Source organism: Anopheles gambiae, chromosome X, assembly GCF_943734735.2.
Source record: "Anopheles gambiae chromosome X, idAnoGambNW_F1_1, whole genome shotgun sequence".
Classification (NCBI taxonomy): Eukaryota; Metazoa; Arthropoda; class Insecta; order Diptera; family Culicidae; genus Anopheles; species Anopheles gambiae.
In genome coordinates this window covers 11,137,299-11,156,056 of record NC_064600.1, presented here as the reverse complement: position 1 = coordinate 11,156,056, position 18,758 = coordinate 11,137,299, and the positions used below count along the sequence as shown (strand labels likewise).

Genomic DNA, 18,758 nt, shown 5'->3' with positions numbered 1-18,758 from the left:
CGAAGCTGCAATGTTATTTTACTCCTGTGTCTGAGGTTTGACTCGCTCTCGGGAAAGCTCTCGGGCGTCAATAGCAAAATGATAAAGCGCGTACCGGTTTGTGCGCCGATTGCATACATTAGGGCAATTTGCACCAAAATAGTTGTTGCCCCTTTCAGGGCTTGATTGGATGAGCCTTTGTTTTCGTTGCGAAATAACGATCTAGCCTAAAGAGTAAAGCAGGAGCAAGTAAGCGAACATTGTTCAAATAACATCTTGGCAGTTCCTTCAAGCCGAGAAACGAACGTGCGATATATTACTGAGGTGTGGCCTTGTGATTTAAGTCTCGGCATCATCTACCCCTATATACAAGAAGGGAGACGGGCTGGACTTCAACAACTACAGGGATATTACAGTGTTGAATATCGCCTATAAAATATTCTCGCTGATCTTTCAGGATCGTCCCTCACGTCGAAGAGATAGTCAGAAACAAGCAAAGAGGATCTGGAAGGGAAACTCAGCCACTGATTAGGTCTTTACCATGCCGCAGATCTTGGAGAAGATGGGGGAATACAGGCACAACATCTACGATCGCTTCATTGGCTTCAAAGCCGTAGATGATAGCATGGCCAGGTGTCATTCGAGGCACTAGATAACGACATCCGTGGCAAGATCTTCTACCGGTCTCTCCAATTTCTTGGCTTCGCGGATGACATCGACACTATTGGTAAGACGACAGCGAAGGTGTATGAGGCGTAAACCCGACTCAAACGTCAAATCAGCAAGAATTAGATTGAGAATCAATGCGACGAAGACGAAGTACCTGCTTGCCCTAGACTAAGATCAACTGGGAAGCAGTGTATTAGTTGACGGTGACAATCTAAAGATGTTAGAGAAATGCTGCTATGTTGGGACGGTCATTACTTCAGACAACGACATCATCGGCGAAATCCGGAGGCGCATTGTACAACGAAATCGTGCATACTATGGGCTTCATCGACTGCTTCATCGAGATGCAGAATCCAGGATGCCGGACTCATGCCCCGTCAAGAAGGTGTTCAACAGCGATCCCCAGTTCGACATGAGGCGTAAGGAAGCAAAGCGAATTCGATGACTGGATCAGATGAATGAAGATCCGTCGGAGATCGGATGTCTACATGAATGGAAGGTTGGAGCCAGGGACCGAGCATTCTGGAGATGATTGTTGACCGGGCCATGTCTCGACGACAAGCTTCATCGTGAGCAGGCCAACAAGAGAAAGATAGAGAGAGAGCATAGTCAGGTTAAAACTATACGATGCTATGAGCTCTTTTGGAATCTCGGCCAACTGATAAGGCTGGTTAGAATCACCATTATCAACATCACTTACCAGGTGAAGGTGGATGGAAAACTCTCAGGGTCTTATGCTACCACCAAAGCTTGTCTCCTATTCTTCTTTTTCTTCTTCTTTTGGCACAACGATCGTGGTCGGTTAAGGCCTACCTGTGCCACTAGTTGGCTTGGCTTTCAGTGACTTATTTACTTATTTATTACCATAGGATAGTCCGTCCTACGTATGGGAGCACGTTTTATTTGGGACTTGAACCCATGACGGGCATGTTGTTAAGTCGTACGAGATGACGACTGTACCACGAAACTGGCCCCAGATCGGTATCCTATTCTACTTGGAACTAAATAGGGCTATCCGGGACTCAGTGGAGGGTATAGACTTCGGGAACCATCTTCTATAAGCCAACCCAGATCCTGGCAAACGCTGATGATATATACAACACTGGTCTGTGGCTCTTCTTTTGCAGCAGAAGCCTACCAAGAGCTCGAGCAGGCGTCAGAGCACCTCGGACTGCAGATAAACGAGGCAAAGATCAAACTGATGGTGGCAACATTAGCGAGCCTACCAACTACAAATCCAATCTTCTGAAGGGGTGACGTACAGATAGGTGAACGCACTTTTGAAGTCATCCAAGAGTTCACCTATCTCGGATCAAAGGTCCGGTCGCCATCCGGCCCTTCTACAGTCTGAGAAAGTAGTTCACTTCAAAGAACCTGTCGCAATGGACGACGCAGGGGCTATACAGTACAGGTGTTAAAAAACAGATCTTTTCGAAGATCGGCTCAGTTCCGGTTCATTCATAATAGTGATCCGGATCATTTAATCAATCAATCATTCAGTCGTTAGTTCTCTGTGAAACCAATCAGTTAAGGTCGCTTCTGCTGTATATTCTCTCACTCTTTCACAGGGGTTTTCCAAAGTTTTTTTTTAGAAGATATCTCCATACGATTGCACATGGTGAACAAATATGCTATTCGCGTACATACGGCTCAACAGACATGGTTCGTTGAATCTAAAGCGTGAGTCGGATCAGAGCGTCTTTTTCTTTTTAGACCGTTTACAAGGATGGAGGAGGCGTAGTAGGCCGAAATTCAAGTGGCAAGATGGCGTGGAGGCGTCCGCCATTAAGGCCGTGATAACGCATTGGCAGACGAAGGTGCGATACCGTGAGCGATTTCGAACACACCTGAGTTCATGTTGCATAATGGAGGAGCCGAAGCAAGACAGCAAATTTAATCCTAATTGACGTTTGGAAATAAACACTTTATGCAATGAGCGTTTGTGCATTGATAATGGTTGCTGTTATGTGTTGAAAAAAAAAAAAAAACATTGAAAGGAGGACTTGGCTATGCTAGTTGGGTAAATTGCGTGTGACAATTTTGTATACATCTTGCTTGAAGGAAAATATTCTTGTTGGGTTGACAAGCAAATCACTTCGGCAAGCAAATCACTTCGGCTTCGGTGTCATAAAGCGCCTACAGCGATGCAATCCGCATAACAAAATTGTCACCTTAACAGCTGATCTCTGCCAACGGGCCCAAGAAGCAGTAGCAGCAGCAGTGTTTTACCGAACGTTAATTGACTCCCTTCGGAAGATGCTACTGAGTGGGCATCTTTACCAAAAAAAAAAAAAACAACATCAACAGCAACGCTAGCACACCCCAGCCCTAGTCGGGGCGGCCACTGAGCATAATAAATGATATTGCAAAATGGAAATTAATTCTATCAAATTAGAATCGTTTCGTTCGTGACACGATTGTCTGAAAACTGTCCATTTCAGGGCCCAAGCTGTAGAGGCCGCCCGGTTGCGTTCCGTTCGTGCGGACGGGCGCTAATAAAATTATGTTCCCGCGGTAGTCCGTAGGACGAGCCGGAGCGGAACGGGCACCCTGGCCGACCGAGGCAACCCTTAATTGGTTCGAGCCAATTTGTGCGATTAGCTTCGTTTGGAACCCCGCAGCTGCGAAAGATAATGAGAAAGCGTTCATCCTCCCCATCCGAGGGCCTACAGACGAAGAAGAAGGGAGATGGGGGGGGGGGGGGGAGATTATGTGTCGTGCGGCGCCGACGACAAGGCACCGATGGGGGATGAAAATCTAAGATAATTGATTAGCGGCAAGCAGAAAGCGCGCGCGCGCGCGCTCGCGTTAACTCGTTTTTGATTGATGCCGCGCTACGCGCCGGCCACAATAACAAGGGTAGCGTTGGGTGAAGATACTGGGTGACTGGGAGGGGATGGTGGTGCCGCGACAAGGTTAAAAACTAACAGCAAAACCAAATGCTAATGGTAGCGGAGTTGATGCGATTATGGAGCAACCTGAACCAGGACAGGCAGGCGGAGGTAACACCCTAGTCTATGCGTGGAGTGGATTTTAAAGGATTTTTCGGTGAAAGTTTATAGCAAGACATTTTGCAGCATTTTGCCGCAACAGCTGACGGTGATTTGTACAGCGGATTGTACGGTGGTGGGCCAGCCAACTGCTAACGACGTAAGAAGCGCATCTACGGCATGCGTAAAACAAACGTGCTTTAGATGCAAGTTAACGCTGTCAAACGATGTGAGGTCAAAGTGGTACAGTAAACGGGGTACGATCGAAATGGTCCGTTTCCGTAGCAAATCGTTTGCAAATGCAATTGACAGCACTCCGAGCAGGGGAAAGCTGAACGGGCAACAGAGCAACAGAGCCACAAGTAAATGTGCAGCTTGCCTGGGACAGCGCACGATCGGACACTCGCTGGCAGCCGGAGCTTACCGATGTAAAATGCATTAGCATTTGGCTGGCACAGGGGGCTGCTGCAGTACGTGATCCGGATCCATACTGGAAGCTGTCCGGAACAAGTTTTAACAGCGTGCTTAACAATTAAAATTCAAGAGTTAACTGACGCCTGGTTCAAGCGCACAATGCACAGTGGGCATCGTACAATAAAAAGCGGGATACAAATATTTTTAATTTAATACATAATTTCATATATATAATATAGCGTTGGGAATCTTTATTAAATAAAATAGGATTGTTTTATGACTATGTAGCTAATATACGAATTATTCAAACAAAATCCTATTACCCAAGCAAGCTCTTCTTTGGCTCCGTAATCAATATTCGGGGTTATACTTAATAAACTACGTTCGCAGACTGTCAGTTTTTGCTACGGGACGACGATCTGGATGGATCTGATTTTTCCTCACCGTGTAGAAGCTTTGTTTATGATAGACCGCCGTTTCATGCCAACATATATAAAGAAATATATCGTGATATTCATATAAAATATTTCAATGTGCTTGGTGCTCAAATCATTCATTGCAGACATGCCGTCTAATACAAGGTTCTCCAAGTCACTTTCGAATGTAAGCATTATTTTCGCCACGTGCAAAATGTTTTATCACATTACTTTAATATTTCATTTCCATCATACAAGGTTTTGCGGGTTAATTTGTAATGTCTACAACATTTTTCATTGCTTACGAGATGTTTTTCAACAGCTGTGAAATGTTGAAATTGCATCACCATTTTTTCAGTTCTTCCACATGATGTTCAACACGTCTCAAGCTGGATTGAGTTTTACAGTTTTTTTTTGATGTGTTGAAAATCATGTGTAAGAACTGATTTTTTGTTTTGAACACACCATTTGACAGCTGTTGAAAAACATCTTGGAGGCGGTGAATACAGGGTTGTACACGTCACTTTCGAATGTAAACATAATTATTCGAATGTAAACATAATTCAGCAAGAGACGTGTTGAAAATCATGCTGAAGAAATTGAAAATGACGATGATGGAAATGAAATATCAGATTGATGTGGATTAACATCTTGTACGCGGTGAATAACAATGTTTACATTCGATATTGAATTGGTAGCCCTGTAATGATGTTTTTATTCGGAAGTGACTTGGATAGTACATATTGATGTTCAATCTTCACACCATCGTTGATCCTTGCGTGAAATGATTAAATTTTCATAGACACCTACTTCGAACACCCCAAGAACAATTATTCACCGGGAAACTCTTTGTCGTATGGAAAGCGTGCTACTGTTATTAAAATGCCAATATATGCCAAAGTTGTGCGAAGCAGTGACTAACTTCAATACAGATCTTTTGTTTCGATGTAAACCTTTGACGTGGTATTCATGGGACGGTGTTTGCGATGTTTAAATGTGGCGTGATGTCAAAGATAATTTATTGTGATATTGAAGAGAGAGTAGGGCACACTTTACTCTTTAACTTCTAAACTGATACACATATTTTAAAAAAAACTAAATATCTTTGTTGAAAATAGATTGAAAACCTTTTCTAAAACCTATTCATTTTCAAAAAAAAATTGAAAATTTTTGATGTTGCGATGGTATGAATAGCTTAAAATAGTCAAACTGTTTTTTTACACAACTTAAGCGTTTGAGATTCTATGTCTTTATAACTAGTAGCAATAGAGGTCTGAAAATTCCTGTCGTTACTTTAATACTGTAGACAACATTGCCTTACTCGGATTAATGGAATAAGTAGTTCAATTTTTTGACTTTCATCAAGGCTGCTGACCACTGTGCAATAGCAGGATGGCTAGTAAAATGTGCTCCATAAGTCAGTGGGTATGGATTACACAAGCAGGCACACACCTACACACACACACACACACACACACACACACACACACACACACACACACACACACACACACATATACACACACACACACACACACACACACACAAACAGTAGTATACGTGAGATGCTTTTAAAATTGTCCTTTGCAGGACTGGAGTAATATTTTTGCGCTTTCAACCGGTTTCCTCTTCGCCGTAGCAAGGGCATTTGATGCATTTAATTAAAACTGCAGCCGATTGTTATTTCAGTTGCTACTGCTGGACGCTTGTTTACTTCGGTTTCGAGACTCTGTTAAATATTTTCGCTTTCTTCACTTCGGACATCCAGGGGTCCAGCCGGGAACGAAACGGAAAGCTGCAAGCAGGGGAAGACAGTGCCCGTGCCAGAGAATAGAATTCCCACGAATGCCCGAGTAAATTTTGAAATCATTTCCAGTAATCTATGGCTCCGTCTGAGTGTTTGATTACATGAGAGAGAGGGGGGGGGGGGGGAGAGAGGGTATTTTTTCTCGTTTACCGCCCCGAACAAGGCGCACTTGAAGTTTGGAAGGCTCGAGCAGAGATTATCGATTGGGGCAGTGGTGTACAATAGCGTCATTCGCACCAGCGCACCGGGCAGGATCGACCGGATCGAATCCAATTTCACAAAACCCCTTAGCTCGTAACGGAGAGGGGACACACACACACAAGCAAACAAAAAATGTTCACAGAAAGCATCATCTCCGGATCCTCCTGGATAGGGCTGCTAGAGTCACCCTCGTCCCGTGCCGTGAAACGGCCACAAATTGGTAAATGAGGTTGAATTTCTCACCTGCCCAGAAAGCAAACAGACGATCAGGAGAAGAGGATAAAGGGGGAGGAGGCAGATGTTTGCCCCGCACACGCTGCAAGCTTCACTTTTCGCACTTTCGTCCGTATGTCCCGGAGGAGATTCTAAATCCTCTCGCACCTTTGCTGCCATGGTGTCGGGTGGTCCGGTGCGGATGGGACACACAGAGTACTCTCTTTCCCCTTCCTCCCCTGCGTATTTCACCGCCCTTCTTTGCATTATCTTCGTCGCACGGTTTGAGTGTGAAATTCGTTAAGTAAGGGAAAGGTAATTGAATTAAATGACATTATAATTACACTCAGCCCAGCCCCAGCGGTTCGGTTGGATGAGCGTTTTTTTCTCTTTTTTCTGTCCTTCTCTGATACCTCCTGACGTGCTCTCTATCGCTCAAGTGCCTCATCGTGTCACTGCAAAAAAAAGGAAAACCCCCCGCACACCAGCCAGCTGGCAGGGTGAAAGTTTTAAGCCATTACACCGAAGGGGTTTTTTTTACGCGGTACGTCGGTGTACCTCGTCCTCCGCTCTGTCATATTTTTATTTGCTGCAACACACCGATTTGCGCAACCCACCTGGCACTGCCTTTGATGGTCCACTTCCACTTGCCTCCTCCTGCTGCCGTTCAAGGGCCTGGCGTAAACGATTATTATCATATCATTATAGCCAAGCTGCAGCCAGCCGGGGCGAACCATGGGCGCGGTAGAACGCGGATCAGCGCGGCATCACTTTGGCGCTGGCTATCGGGGTTTGCTCTCCATTAAAAGCAAACGTCAGCTTGCCGGCTCATTCGAGCAATTTTTTGCTGTTTTTGATTTGTTTTTGTTTTTTTCGTTTCGGTGACACGACATAGTCGGGTGGTATAGATCAGAGATGTCAAACTGATGGCCCGCGGGCCAAATGTGGCCCTGCGAGGTTTTTTGGTTTGGCCGGCGACTGCATGAGCCTAAATTTATTTATGGAAGCATTTCTATTTATTTATTAATTGTCAGACCATGCATCGTCATAAAACCTTGTTGGTTTTTCCTACCTTCTCTCTACGCATCTATGCATAAAAAAGATAAGAATTGCAAAAACTGTAAAATTCATTCAATTTACTTTGATGAAACTGAATGAAATAAAATCAATGAAAATTATGTTATACCCTTTCCTATGAACAAATTTAGCAACGCACATTTGATGAACAATGCTTTAAATAAACAACTTACGGTTAAGTTTCAACCTCATACAAAATAGTGCATGCCTTGCATATGCATGTAGTCGAGAAGCATTACTCTTTTTATTGTTAGGCCATCAATTGGCACTTGGCGACCAATTAAGCATTTTCTATAAGAAAAAGTCGTACAAATTAACAAAATCACTTAGTCATCAGGAATGAAAAACGCAAGATTTCACACTTTTTTTGGCATATTCTTTTGGAAAAGGTCGAACTCATCTTTAGGTATACCAAAGATAGAACATAATATTTCTGCAAAACTTTTACAACCAGGCATTCTAACAAGACCAATTTGACCAGATAAAGTACTGATGGGCCTATGACTCTGATATTGGTCGCCATAGTGAATGAAGATTTCTATGGAGATTGGCAGGAGGGGAATAGCGGCTACTAAGGATTTGTATGACATATTCCACTCCTCTGTAAATATCTGAACTTGACTTAACGACCTGTTTCAATTTATGGACTTTAAACAACATCAAAAGTTTTTGCACATTACTTTTGCGTACTGAATCTTGTTAGTTGCCTTTAAGCTATGATGCAATTGCTTGAAATATCAGAGGCCTATGATCAATTGAAAATGATCTGCTACAGCTATTTTTGTAGACTTTTTTTTTACATCAAAGATTAAACTTTTGTAACGTAGCTATCATCCCAAAATGAGAAGAGCGGCTAATGGTCTGATTTTGTATCATATCATCATTTCATATCATATATCATGTAAAAACTAGGCTGCGACCCGTGCTACTATTTTCACTGGCATTTTGGCCCGCGGGGTCAAATGAGTTTGACATCGCTGGTATAGATTGTGAGCCATTTGGTCCTGCTTGTATGCAATCGTTTTACTTCGGCCGGTGAGACACGTTTCGTTTCAAGCAGCGCCTAAAGGTATGCAACATATTTTCTCAGCTGTTTGCGAAGATGTTAATTTTTTATGTTGTATTTCGGTTGGGTTCACTGATTCACCAACCATTAATAGTGGCCCGTAAAACTGCACTGTTTAGCAAAATTTAATCTTACTGTATCGGTAAGAGGTAAAAACAAAGAAAAAAAAAAATCCTCAACCGTTCCGCGCAAATACCCGGTTGGCAAGGTTTACGAGAGAATAAAAGCTCCCGCTGCGTGCGATGAGCATCAGGCAGCCAAACAGGCTGGTGTGCTATGGCGACGGGGTACACCAACTGGTGTGCTTTTTTTTCGGTCACAGTACTCACGCCATATAATTGGGTAAACGAGTGCCTAAGGTCGTGTTTGGCTGACCGTCGGTGTCGTAAAAAGCGTGGCGTTCTGCTATAATGGTAGCCTACCTTTCGGGGGATGGATGTAGCGTAAAAAAACTGCAACGCAAACCGCTGGTACTGTGTTGTTTTGCGTAGCAAAGGTGGCAAAACATACGTAACAGTGCTGTTTTGTTTGTTTGCTTGCACCGCATCGATTCGCTCAACCGGAAGGCAGTAACGTGCTTTATGGTTGAATTTGTTTTCCATACACTTGCGGGTAGTAGTGAAACTGGGACTGGTTGTTTGGCTACTAATAAAAAAAAAACACACACACACACACACTGACGGGAGTGATAAAAGAAGAATATTGTAGGTGTTTAACGTACATATCATATGGTTTTAGAGCGCATGAACGTAAAACTCGTTAATTAATGTCACAAACGTGCAGGAATACAAAAACACGTGCTTTCCCCACATAGCTTGACTCTTTTTTTTCTCCAGCAAATGACATACTTCAAGGCGTTAGAGTAGAGCTAAAGACTAATGATTTGATTACAATTCGTTTTATTTAAGATCACACCATGACAGTAGAATGAATTGCACTGTTTAGATATCTCAAGATAGTAAAGCGGTGGTGGAGGCCGTTCTCCCTCCACCGCAGAAATTGCTATTATGATAAGCGTAATTTCGTGCTATTAATTTTAGCCCACCGCTCCGGGTATTAGCATCCCTTCGCATCAGGCCAAACTTGAAGAATCAATCGATTTTCGTCCGTGTTTAATCAACCACACCGATAGTGAGCTCCCTCCTCTCTGGCACACTCCTGCCCGGGCCCGTAGTGTAGTGTGCACACAGACGGATTAAGATTTCCAGCCGATTCTGCACAGGCGCGGGGGTGTGATCGGGGGAAGGGGGTACGAAAGAAAAGTTATAGTATCGTTTTTATTGAATCGCCAAATGTCGTTAGTCGAAGTTGCTTTCACCAACAGTGGCAACCAGCAAAAGAAAAAAGAAAAACGAAGTCATCTCCAGTCCCAACGTGCTGTATTCAATATGTTAAAAGGCAATCAATGTTCGCACAGGCCCATCGGCCGGGAGGGGGAGGGGGGGTGGATGTGGGGGTGTCTGAATCGATCGTCTGGCGGACAACGAAGGCGGCCGATGGCTTACCGATTGGTTCTGGCTGTTTTGGTACGGCACGAGCGGCGATGGGCTGAGCAGCTCAGAATCATAAATTTGTCCTCCAATGTTTGCGGGGGGGGGGGGGGTGGAGCTGCTGCGTGCGGTGTGCCGCAGGAGGAGAGGCCGGCCCAACCCGGGCGAAGAAATCCACTGGTCCAGCGTCCCCGATCCGTCGCGGATAAAACGGGTCGCCCCCGGTCCCGGTGTTTTCGGTTACACTTGAGAAGTGCCCAGAAATGCGGAAGAGGAAAAGCCTGCAAATCGAAGATTTATTACCTTTCCCCGTAGCTCACTTCCTTATGGTGCGGACGGACCAACGCCGGCCCGAATGGTTTGCTTAAAGTTTAATGGCCGATTATCGATCTCGCTTTGAGTGAGTGTGCGAGTGAGCAGGGGATAAGGACGGAAAAAGAAAAACAGATTGCGTTGGAAATGGACTGGGTTGAGACTCTCTTCTTCGTGGGACAGGCAAAAAAGAAGAAGAAGAAGAAGAAGAAGTATACCCACGAAATACTCGTTGCCGGAGCTGTCCGGATCGGAATCAAGATTCTGCTCATTTTCACCGAATGAACCAATTTCCTGTACGACACAATCGCGTCCGTTACGATTTCACTGAGCTACCATAGCGTGTGGATGTGTGTGTGTATGTGTGTATGTGTGAGTGTGTATTTTGCCATCTTACCATCTGAAGCATCCACAAACTCTTCTGGGACTGGCCTGCGCTGGTTCTGGCTTTGTGGCGGTATAAAATCAGTAGAACGTTTCTTGTTGCCTGTGTGTGTGTGTGTGTGTGTGTGTGTGTGTGTGTGTGTGTGTGTGTGTGCGTGTGTAGGAAGCCGTATTGCGACTAGACAATGTTGGCACCCGGAAGAGGGTTGGAGAGGGGGGAAGCGGCTGGAGGGAGAAGTAATATCACCGATGACATAAATTAATTTCAAATCGCAATAAATTACCACAATCCCTTTTTTGTTGGGCCCTTCCAAAATGCCGCCAAGTGTGTTGCCCGGTTGAGGAGTGGCAGTTGGAGCAGGAAGGATGAAGGAAGTCCGTAGAAGAATGAGCCAAAGTTGAGTGAACGTTTCACCGATAGAAAGAAATGACGACAGCCCGGCAATTGGCAAACAATAATGATACCGGGTGGGCGGCGTGTGGCTGGCCGGCCCGGCATACTGGAGGCTTTCCGGGACGGGAAGCCTTCTCTGTGTGTGTGTGCATCAAGGGTAATAGAAAGAGAGTGAAAGTATTAAAACGGACAGGCCCAGAAATAAAAACAATAAAATTAATACAATCAGACAATGCTCAGGCGAAGGGCAACAGAGCATCGCGAATGTGGCAAAGGTGGAGCGCCTGAATGGTAGGCAACCCGTACTTCACGAGTAACAGATTGAGCGTAATCGCAAAAGCGACGTTGCAGTATGTGAATATTTATTGAACCCCTGTAGTGTGTAGCGTGTATTGTGCAGTGGGAATTGCTTATGGGCTTGTGTTAGGATATACAAACATGGCCGACCATGCTATTCTATTATTTTTTTCGATTCCTGCAGATAATGGTCATAGTCTCTGTTGGCATCGCGGGTCGCAAACATGCGCTTCACCGCGACGAGCTTCTCCAGATCGGACTGCTGGGTTTTGCTACCGCTCTTCACAAACGACTCGCATTTGTCCAGCTCCTTTGCCACTCTGGTCAACCGTGGCGCAAAATCGTGCTTGTTGCGTTGATTGATCTGCAGCAGCATCATCCGGAACGCCTCTAGCCGCTGTTTGGCGAGCGGCAGCCGGTTCGGGTACAGCAGCAGGCGCTCAAAGTTCGCCTGGTTCCAGGCTTCGCTCTCCAGCGTCGAGAGCTGGTTCGCAATCTGCTCGAAGTGGTCCGGATAGGCGGTGGCGAACGTTACTATCTCATCGTAGCTGCCCGCGATGACAGCCTCCTGCAGGCGCTTAAGCGCAGGGTTGAACAGGCCGAGGTACAGCTGGCGCGCATCGGCATTTTGGCTGAGGAAGGCCAGCTTGCCCAGGTCGAGGGCCGCGATCATCGCAAGGTAGCTGTCGCGCTGCTCGGGATGCCGTCGCAGCTCCGCGGTGATCTGGTGGTAGAACGCCAGCCGCACACTGTTCCCTGGCACCTTGCGGGCAAAGTCGAGCAGGTACTCGAACCGCTCGTGCGCGTGCTCCGGCACGCTGTACACGGCTGCGATGATGGAGCTCAGCAGCTGGCCCGGCGGCTGGCCCTCCAGATAGTAGTGGTAGTACTTGAGCGCCTGCTTGCTAGCACCGCCCTGCACGCTCATGAGCACGAGTGAGCGGTAGGTTGACCGCAGCTCGTCCCTGAGGCGCGTAAGCTGGTTCCGGATTGTGTCCGACTCTTGTACGTACCTATCCGCTTCCCACTGGTTCGCCTGTATCTTCTTCTGCATCTCCGCGGTGAACGCACGCCTGTCAGCTTCGGCGTCCCGCTTGGCACTATCGAGCCGCTGCTGACAGTCGGAAAAGTACGGCTCGGGTGGGTGCACCAGCAGCTCCCCGTCCTGGCAGGCTACCAGGTCTTGCCGCGTGAAGTTAAAGCTCAGCAGCAGATTGGACCACAGATTGTCGCACGATAGCGCGGCTTGGTTCGGGCCCAGAAGCCGCGTTACCATACCCCGAACCAGCTGAATCACGCACTGCTCGCCGAAGGTGCTAGCTACGCAGCCGATCCAGATAGTCAAGACAAGCAACCTCATGTTGAAATCTTCTTAAGCGAGCAACTGTGCCGTTCACTACACTGCAGGTTGTGGTGTGGTGTCAATCAGCGCCGTTCGCTGATGTTTTATAGCAAATCAGTGACCGGGGATGTTGCAACCAACGTGGGAAGAGGGACGGTTTGAGCTCAATGAGCATGCACAAAGCAAACAATTGAATGGTAAAGCTTTGAACAGGTGAGGCGTCTCATTTGTTAATAATAAAAACAATTAGTTCCAGTTTTATTATAAAATTCACTTCAATGTAGCCTAGTAAATCGTTTTAACCTAAATTTGCTTCATTTGCTTGTTTTCTTGCCTGCGGGTGAATTTCACATTTCATTATACCTATAATGTAATTGCTGAATAACCTCACCAATTTTCCCCCTTCGTCCTGATTTATTCTATTGTCTGGTTTCATTAGTTTTTCTATTATTGTATTTTTTATGTTATTGTATTTTCTAATTATTTGTGGACTACTAACAAGACCTAACAATTGCTTTGAATATCCAGTTTGCTGTTGGTTTTTGGATTACGGCTGTTGATAGATATTCCATTTATAATCTTATTATTTTTAAGCATGGATAGAATGGTGGAATATCTGGTATATTGGGTGGATTGTTTAATTGTTTAATTGTTTATTGTATTTAAGTGATTGGCCAAACAAGCGGCCTTATCACTGAATTAAAACTAGAACCTAAATAACTACCGCAAAGAGCAGGTTAAACGCAGTGTACAATGTCAGGACGGATCAACAGAATCTTGTAGGTTGGTGCCAGTCAAATAAAGCCACCGCAGTCATAGGGTCGTTCTCGCTGTATGCACGTCTTGTAAGGTCAGTTCTTATTAGTCTGTAGTTACGGAACATTTATATTGGCTCAAGCCAATAGTTCTGGCGAATATATTTCACCGACAATAAGTTTGGACATGAACGTACATTGGGCATTATCACGTCTCCTAGCAAGTGTGTCCAGACCAAACAACAAACAATGAGTATGATACGATGGAAAATGGGTTACATTACGCCACGGAGTGAAGTGCTAGACAATACGAGTAACTTTCTATTGGACAGCCTCAATCCTATTGGACCGCACACTACGGTCGTGCGACCAATAGAGTACAGAACGGACACCAAACTGTAGAACTAAACTCGAGGATGGAACGAACATAGGACTTATACAGAGTTAACAAGCCGTGCGGGTCATTGAGCGCTCTTGATTGTCAACGAATAAATCCTAGCATTTTGTTAGCTTTGTCTAAAATATCACAGTAATGTTGTCGGAAATCTAGTTTGCGATCCAGGGTGACTCCTACATCCCAGACTGTATTGCACCGCGGTAGTTGTGTCCGTGATACTTATCGGAGTAGCTATTCAAAATAACGACATTGACGTACACTTGTCAACAGAAATTAGCAGGTCGTTATTGATGCACCAGTCAGAAAAAAAACATCAATCGATCTTTGTAGAGAAAGAGAGTCTGAAGTGCTTCGTACGACACGAAACAGCATAACAAAATTGTAAATGAATGTCATGATTGTTTGAGTGTATTGAGTGTAATCCAATTCTTTATATGCCTATACAACAGTAATGATTTAAGCTTAGCTTCTGGTATAAGCAGGTTGCTGCCTCCTTTTTCCTTAGGCATGGCTAATTGATGAATCAATATCCTAGGACCTGCTTTTGACCAAATAAATGTGCCTAGTTAATGTAATGTACGCTCAGTGTTTTTTGCTTATCGATTGAACTGAACGAACATAGTATAATTTCGAAGTGAAATATGTGTTAGCTACAATGAGTTTTTGAAAAATATTCAGATCTCTTGCCATGTAACTCCAAATTATCTGCGCAAATTTGTGTGACGTTACTTCTCAATTTAGCGTTATAGTTTATCTTAATGAATTTGAGAAAAATATTCCAAGTATTTTTATCCTCTCTCTATTATCTAGCCAGTCTACACTCATTCTATTTCTAGCTGAAATATACCCTACATCAATTGATCTCAATTTATTTTGGTTGAGTTTTGCGCCAGAATCTAGTCCCAATTCTATAAATATTTATTTTATGACTTCAATTTTCCTATAACTTCTTGATATAATCGAAATTTCATCTGCGTACGCGTACACTAAATCTTCTTGATCATTGCATACTTCTTCTAGTTTTACTAGAAGGGGATTTATATGAATCGTAAAACGAACCATCGCTGATGGATCGCACCTTGTACGCAAATCACGGGCTGAGGGTGTTGCAACCAACGTGAGAAGCGAGACGGTTTGAGCGGAATGAGCATGCGCAAAGCAAACAATTGAATGGCAAAGCTTTGAACAGGTGCGGCGTCTCATTGAAATGCAGTTTAAATAATGTTTTGCAAGCCGCAACTGATGTGCAAGTTGTTGCGTAAACATGATTCACAAGAAGATACAAATGAGTAACAGGAACGCAGAATGGCAGCTTCATATTATGGGGTAATGTTTGCAGGAAAATTCGTCACAAAATAGATTTGAACGAATGTCAACATACACATTTGACTGGAAAACAAAACAGCAAACACACAGAAAAACTCCTGCACACAATTGCATTTATTCGACTGGACATTATTAGCCTCATTAGCGGCGCCCGGCAAGACCTCCGCGGCGCCCGGGCTGTCGGTTTTTGTTTTGCTTCGCAGCGTCTGCATACTTCTTAATGAGCGCCTTGGAGTTTTTCAGATAGTACGCGTAGTCCTTGCGCCGGTCAAAGTCGGCAAACTGTCCCTTCAGCTTCACCAGCTCGTCCTTCCACTCCAGCTCCTTCTTCTGCTGCCGCAGAAACTGCTCGCAGCGCTCGATCTGGGGCGCCAGCTTCGCCAGATGGTCGGCGAAAAACTTCCCATTGCGCTGCTTCAGCTGCTTCATGATGGTGCGGAACGCTTCCAGCCGCTGCTCGGGCAGCGGCAACAGGTTCGGGTACGTCACGAACTGGGTGAAGCTAAACTTCCACCAGTACTTCGGATGAATCGTGGCGATCTTCGCCCCGATCTGCTCGAACAGGCGCGGGTGCTTCGTGGCAAACTGCACTATCTCGCGATACTGGCCGGCGAGGCACAGAAACATCCAGCGCTTCAGCACCAGCTGGTACATCGCGTCCTGCTGCTTTTTCAGCTCGCCGTTCCCCTCCACGACCTGGCCCATCTCGAGCGCTGTCAGCATGGCGAGGGTGCTCTGGTTCTGCGTGGGGCGCTTCATAATTTCCGGCTGCAGCAGCTGGTACAGGGTGCGCTGGTCCTGGCGCGCCGGCAGCTGCCGCACCAGGTCGAGCAGGTTCTCGAGCCGGCGGTTCTCGTGCCGTGGGGCGGCGTACACGAACTTCACTATCTGCTGGGGAAGGTGGCGATCGCCCTGCGCGGCGAGCAGCTGATACTGGTGCAGGGCTCGTCGTAGGTCCGCCGCATCGAGGTAGAGGAGTAGCAGCTGCTGCCGGTGGTTTCGCTGCTCGGTGCGCATCGTTTCGATCGCTTGTTGGATGCGGTCCTGGTCCTGCGCCACCTTGGCCAGCTCGATGCGCTCGTACAGTGCTTTGCTGGCCATTTCTTTGTCGAGCTGGAGCAGGGTTTGATTCCCTTTCCGTTGCAGCTCGTCCAGCAGCAGCTGACAGGGGGCGTTGGTGCGGGTATCATCGGGTGGTGCCGGGTTCGTCGTTTCGCGCTCGCTGCAGCCCGTAAGATTGTGGCGCATTTGCTCCAGCCGAGACAGTAGACTATCCCAAGCAGCTGCGCAGCCGCCGGCGGGCTGATCCGCTTGCAGCAGGCGCGTTATCATGGTTTCGGGGACCTGGAGCGTGCATGCTGCACTGGATGCGCTACACAGCACGGCCATTGCGATGAAGCTAAGCAGACAGCACCACACTCTGCTGTGATCCATAGGTTTGTTTTTTTTTTTTTAATTTACTGACGCTCACAGCAAGAGAAACAAAACTAGAGCCCGTCTGTTCGGTGCGTGGTGCTAGTTATACTTGGCCCAAAGGCAAACAGACGCCGTGATTAATGGTCCAGCTCGAATGAAGTGTCAATATTAGCTGGCTGGGAAGGCCAGTGTGCTCATCTGTTTGTCCAGCATGGGTCCAGCGATTGCACAAGCAACGCTGCCGCCCAACTCGCTACGTGCCGATTGCGGATGATCCAAAGGAAAGGCTTTGCTTTGCTGTTGCTCAATATTTCGATTACAACTGTTTTTTTTTTAATTTTTATTCTTGCTTTATTTCACTGGTGAAGGGCTATGATGGTGGCTATGATGGTGAAGGGTTTGCGCTACACGACACGTACGGGGGTTCCTCGCCTACGGGGCTTTGAATCACTTTTAGACCGTCGCCGACGCCTAGCCGGACGACTTGCGCGACTCGCTCAGATAGTGCTGGTAGTTCTTGCCCTTCGCAAACGTTGCAAACTTCCCGCGCAGTTCCTCCAGCTGCTTCTTGACCGCCTGGTCCACCTTGCCCCGGCCGATAAACTGCTCGCAAATGTCAAACTGCCGTGCCGCCTTTACCAGATATTTGTGGGAAGTCTTCTTCTCCCGGTCGCCGATCTGGCTCAGCAGCACACGCAGCACCTCCAGCCGCTGGGCTGGCTGGGGCAGCGCGTTAGCGTACGGTACGAACCGGTCGAACTTGCGCCAGTGCTTCAGCTCGATCGTGGCGAGGCTGGTTTGCAGCTGCCGGAAGTGCTGCGGCTGGCGGGCGGCCAACTCGGCCGCCTGCTTGAAGTTACCGTTCGCCACCTGCTCCTTGAGGCGGGTCTCGGACTGCCGGACAAGGTCGTCGTACAGCTGCCGGTTTGCCTGGTAGACGGGCAGATCTTCGCGCACGCTCAGCGCATACACGGCCGCCACGTACCCGTCCCGCTGGCTCGGGCGCTTCTGCACTTCGCGCTGCGCCAGCTGGTACAGCGAGCGCCGCTCCTCGACGCTGGGAATGTCGCGCACGAACCGCATCAGGTTGAGCAGCCGCTGGTCCTGGTAGATCGTCACCCGGTAGACGAAGCGCACGATCTGCTCGTGCAGCTTGTCGATGGGCATGCTGGCCGGCATCAGGTTGTAGTACGAGAGGGCTTGCTTCGTTTCGCCGATCGCAATGTTCGCTAGCAGCAGATCGATGTACAGCGCGTTGCGGGAGTCGGTGAGCGCGTCGAGCTGCTTCTGCAGCGCCTTCTTCATCTCCTGCTCCTGCTGGGTTTCCTGCTGCGCTGCGTGCAGCTGCTCCTCCAGGGTGGCGGCGTACTGGCGATGCTCCTGCTCCATCTGCCGCTGCGCATCGTCCAGCAGCTGCTGACAGAACTGGCTGGAAGGATCGGGCGCTGGTCCGGCGGCTGCCCGCTCCTGGCACGCGGTCAGGTTTTCCCTGACTTGGTGAAACTGAGATAGAAAGCTTTCCCACAGGTTGTCGCACGTGCCGTCGGGCTGCATCGACCCGCCGTGGAGGGATTTCATCGTCTCGGCACTAACGCTGATCTGGCACTGGTCGGTTTCGTCCGCGAACGGGTCTTCGGTTGCTTCCTGGCCGCCAGCCGCGAGGACTGCGGCGCTCGCTAAGAGCAACAGTACAGTGGGCAAACGTGACATGCTGCGGTGCTTCCTGCTCGAGATGACTTGAACGCCCGAGTAGCCACGAACGCTCATTTATAAGTGAACCTTATGCAAACCTTCCCTGGTTTGAGCAGGTTTG

The 18,758-nt window shown here is 47.1% G+C and overlaps 4 protein-coding genes across 4 annotated transcripts in view; all 4 read right to left on the bottom strand.

Moving 5' to 3' along the window:
* LOC3289716 (alpha-2Db adrenergic receptor) overlaps window positions 1-18,758 on the bottom strand; it is a 210,479-nt gene that overhangs the window by 18,256 nt on the left and 173,465 nt on the right. The gene's annotated exons all lie outside the window — the stretch shown is intronic.
* LOC1271620 (uncharacterized) lies at window positions 11,754-13,152 on the bottom strand. Its single transcript, XM_310469.4, has one exon. The coding sequence runs from the start codon at window positions 13,067-13,069 to the stop codon at window positions 11,864-11,866; it is 1,206 nt and encodes a 401-aa protein (XP_310469.2). The 5' UTR covers window positions 13,070-13,152; the 3' UTR covers window positions 11,754-11,863.
* On the bottom strand, window positions 15,626-17,056 carry LOC1271621 (uncharacterized). Its single transcript, XM_310470.6, has one exon. It carries the CDS (start codon window positions 16,961-16,963, stop codon window positions 15,671-15,673), a length of 1,293 nt encoding a protein of 430 aa, XP_310470.6. The 5' UTR covers window positions 16,964-17,056; the 3' UTR covers window positions 15,626-15,670.
* On the bottom strand, window positions 17,256-18,712 carry LOC4576032 (uncharacterized). Its single transcript, XM_001237247.4, has one exon. The coding sequence runs from the start codon at window positions 18,710-18,712 to the stop codon at window positions 17,417-17,419; it is 1,296 nt and encodes a 431-aa protein (XP_001237248.3). The 3' UTR covers window positions 17,256-17,416.

Coding starts and splice junctions, on each gene's coding strand:
- LOC1271620 (XM_310469.4), bottom strand. CDS start 13,069: ATGAGGTTGCTTGTCTTGACTATCTGGATCGGCTGCGTAGCTAGCACC.
- LOC1271621 (XM_310470.6), bottom strand. CDS start 16,963: ATGGATCACAGCAGAGTGTGGTGCTGTCTGCTTAGCTTCATCGCAATG.
- LOC4576032 (XM_001237247.4), bottom strand. CDS start 18,712: ATGAGCGTTCGTGGCTACTCGGGCGTTCAAGTCATCTCGAGCAGGAAG.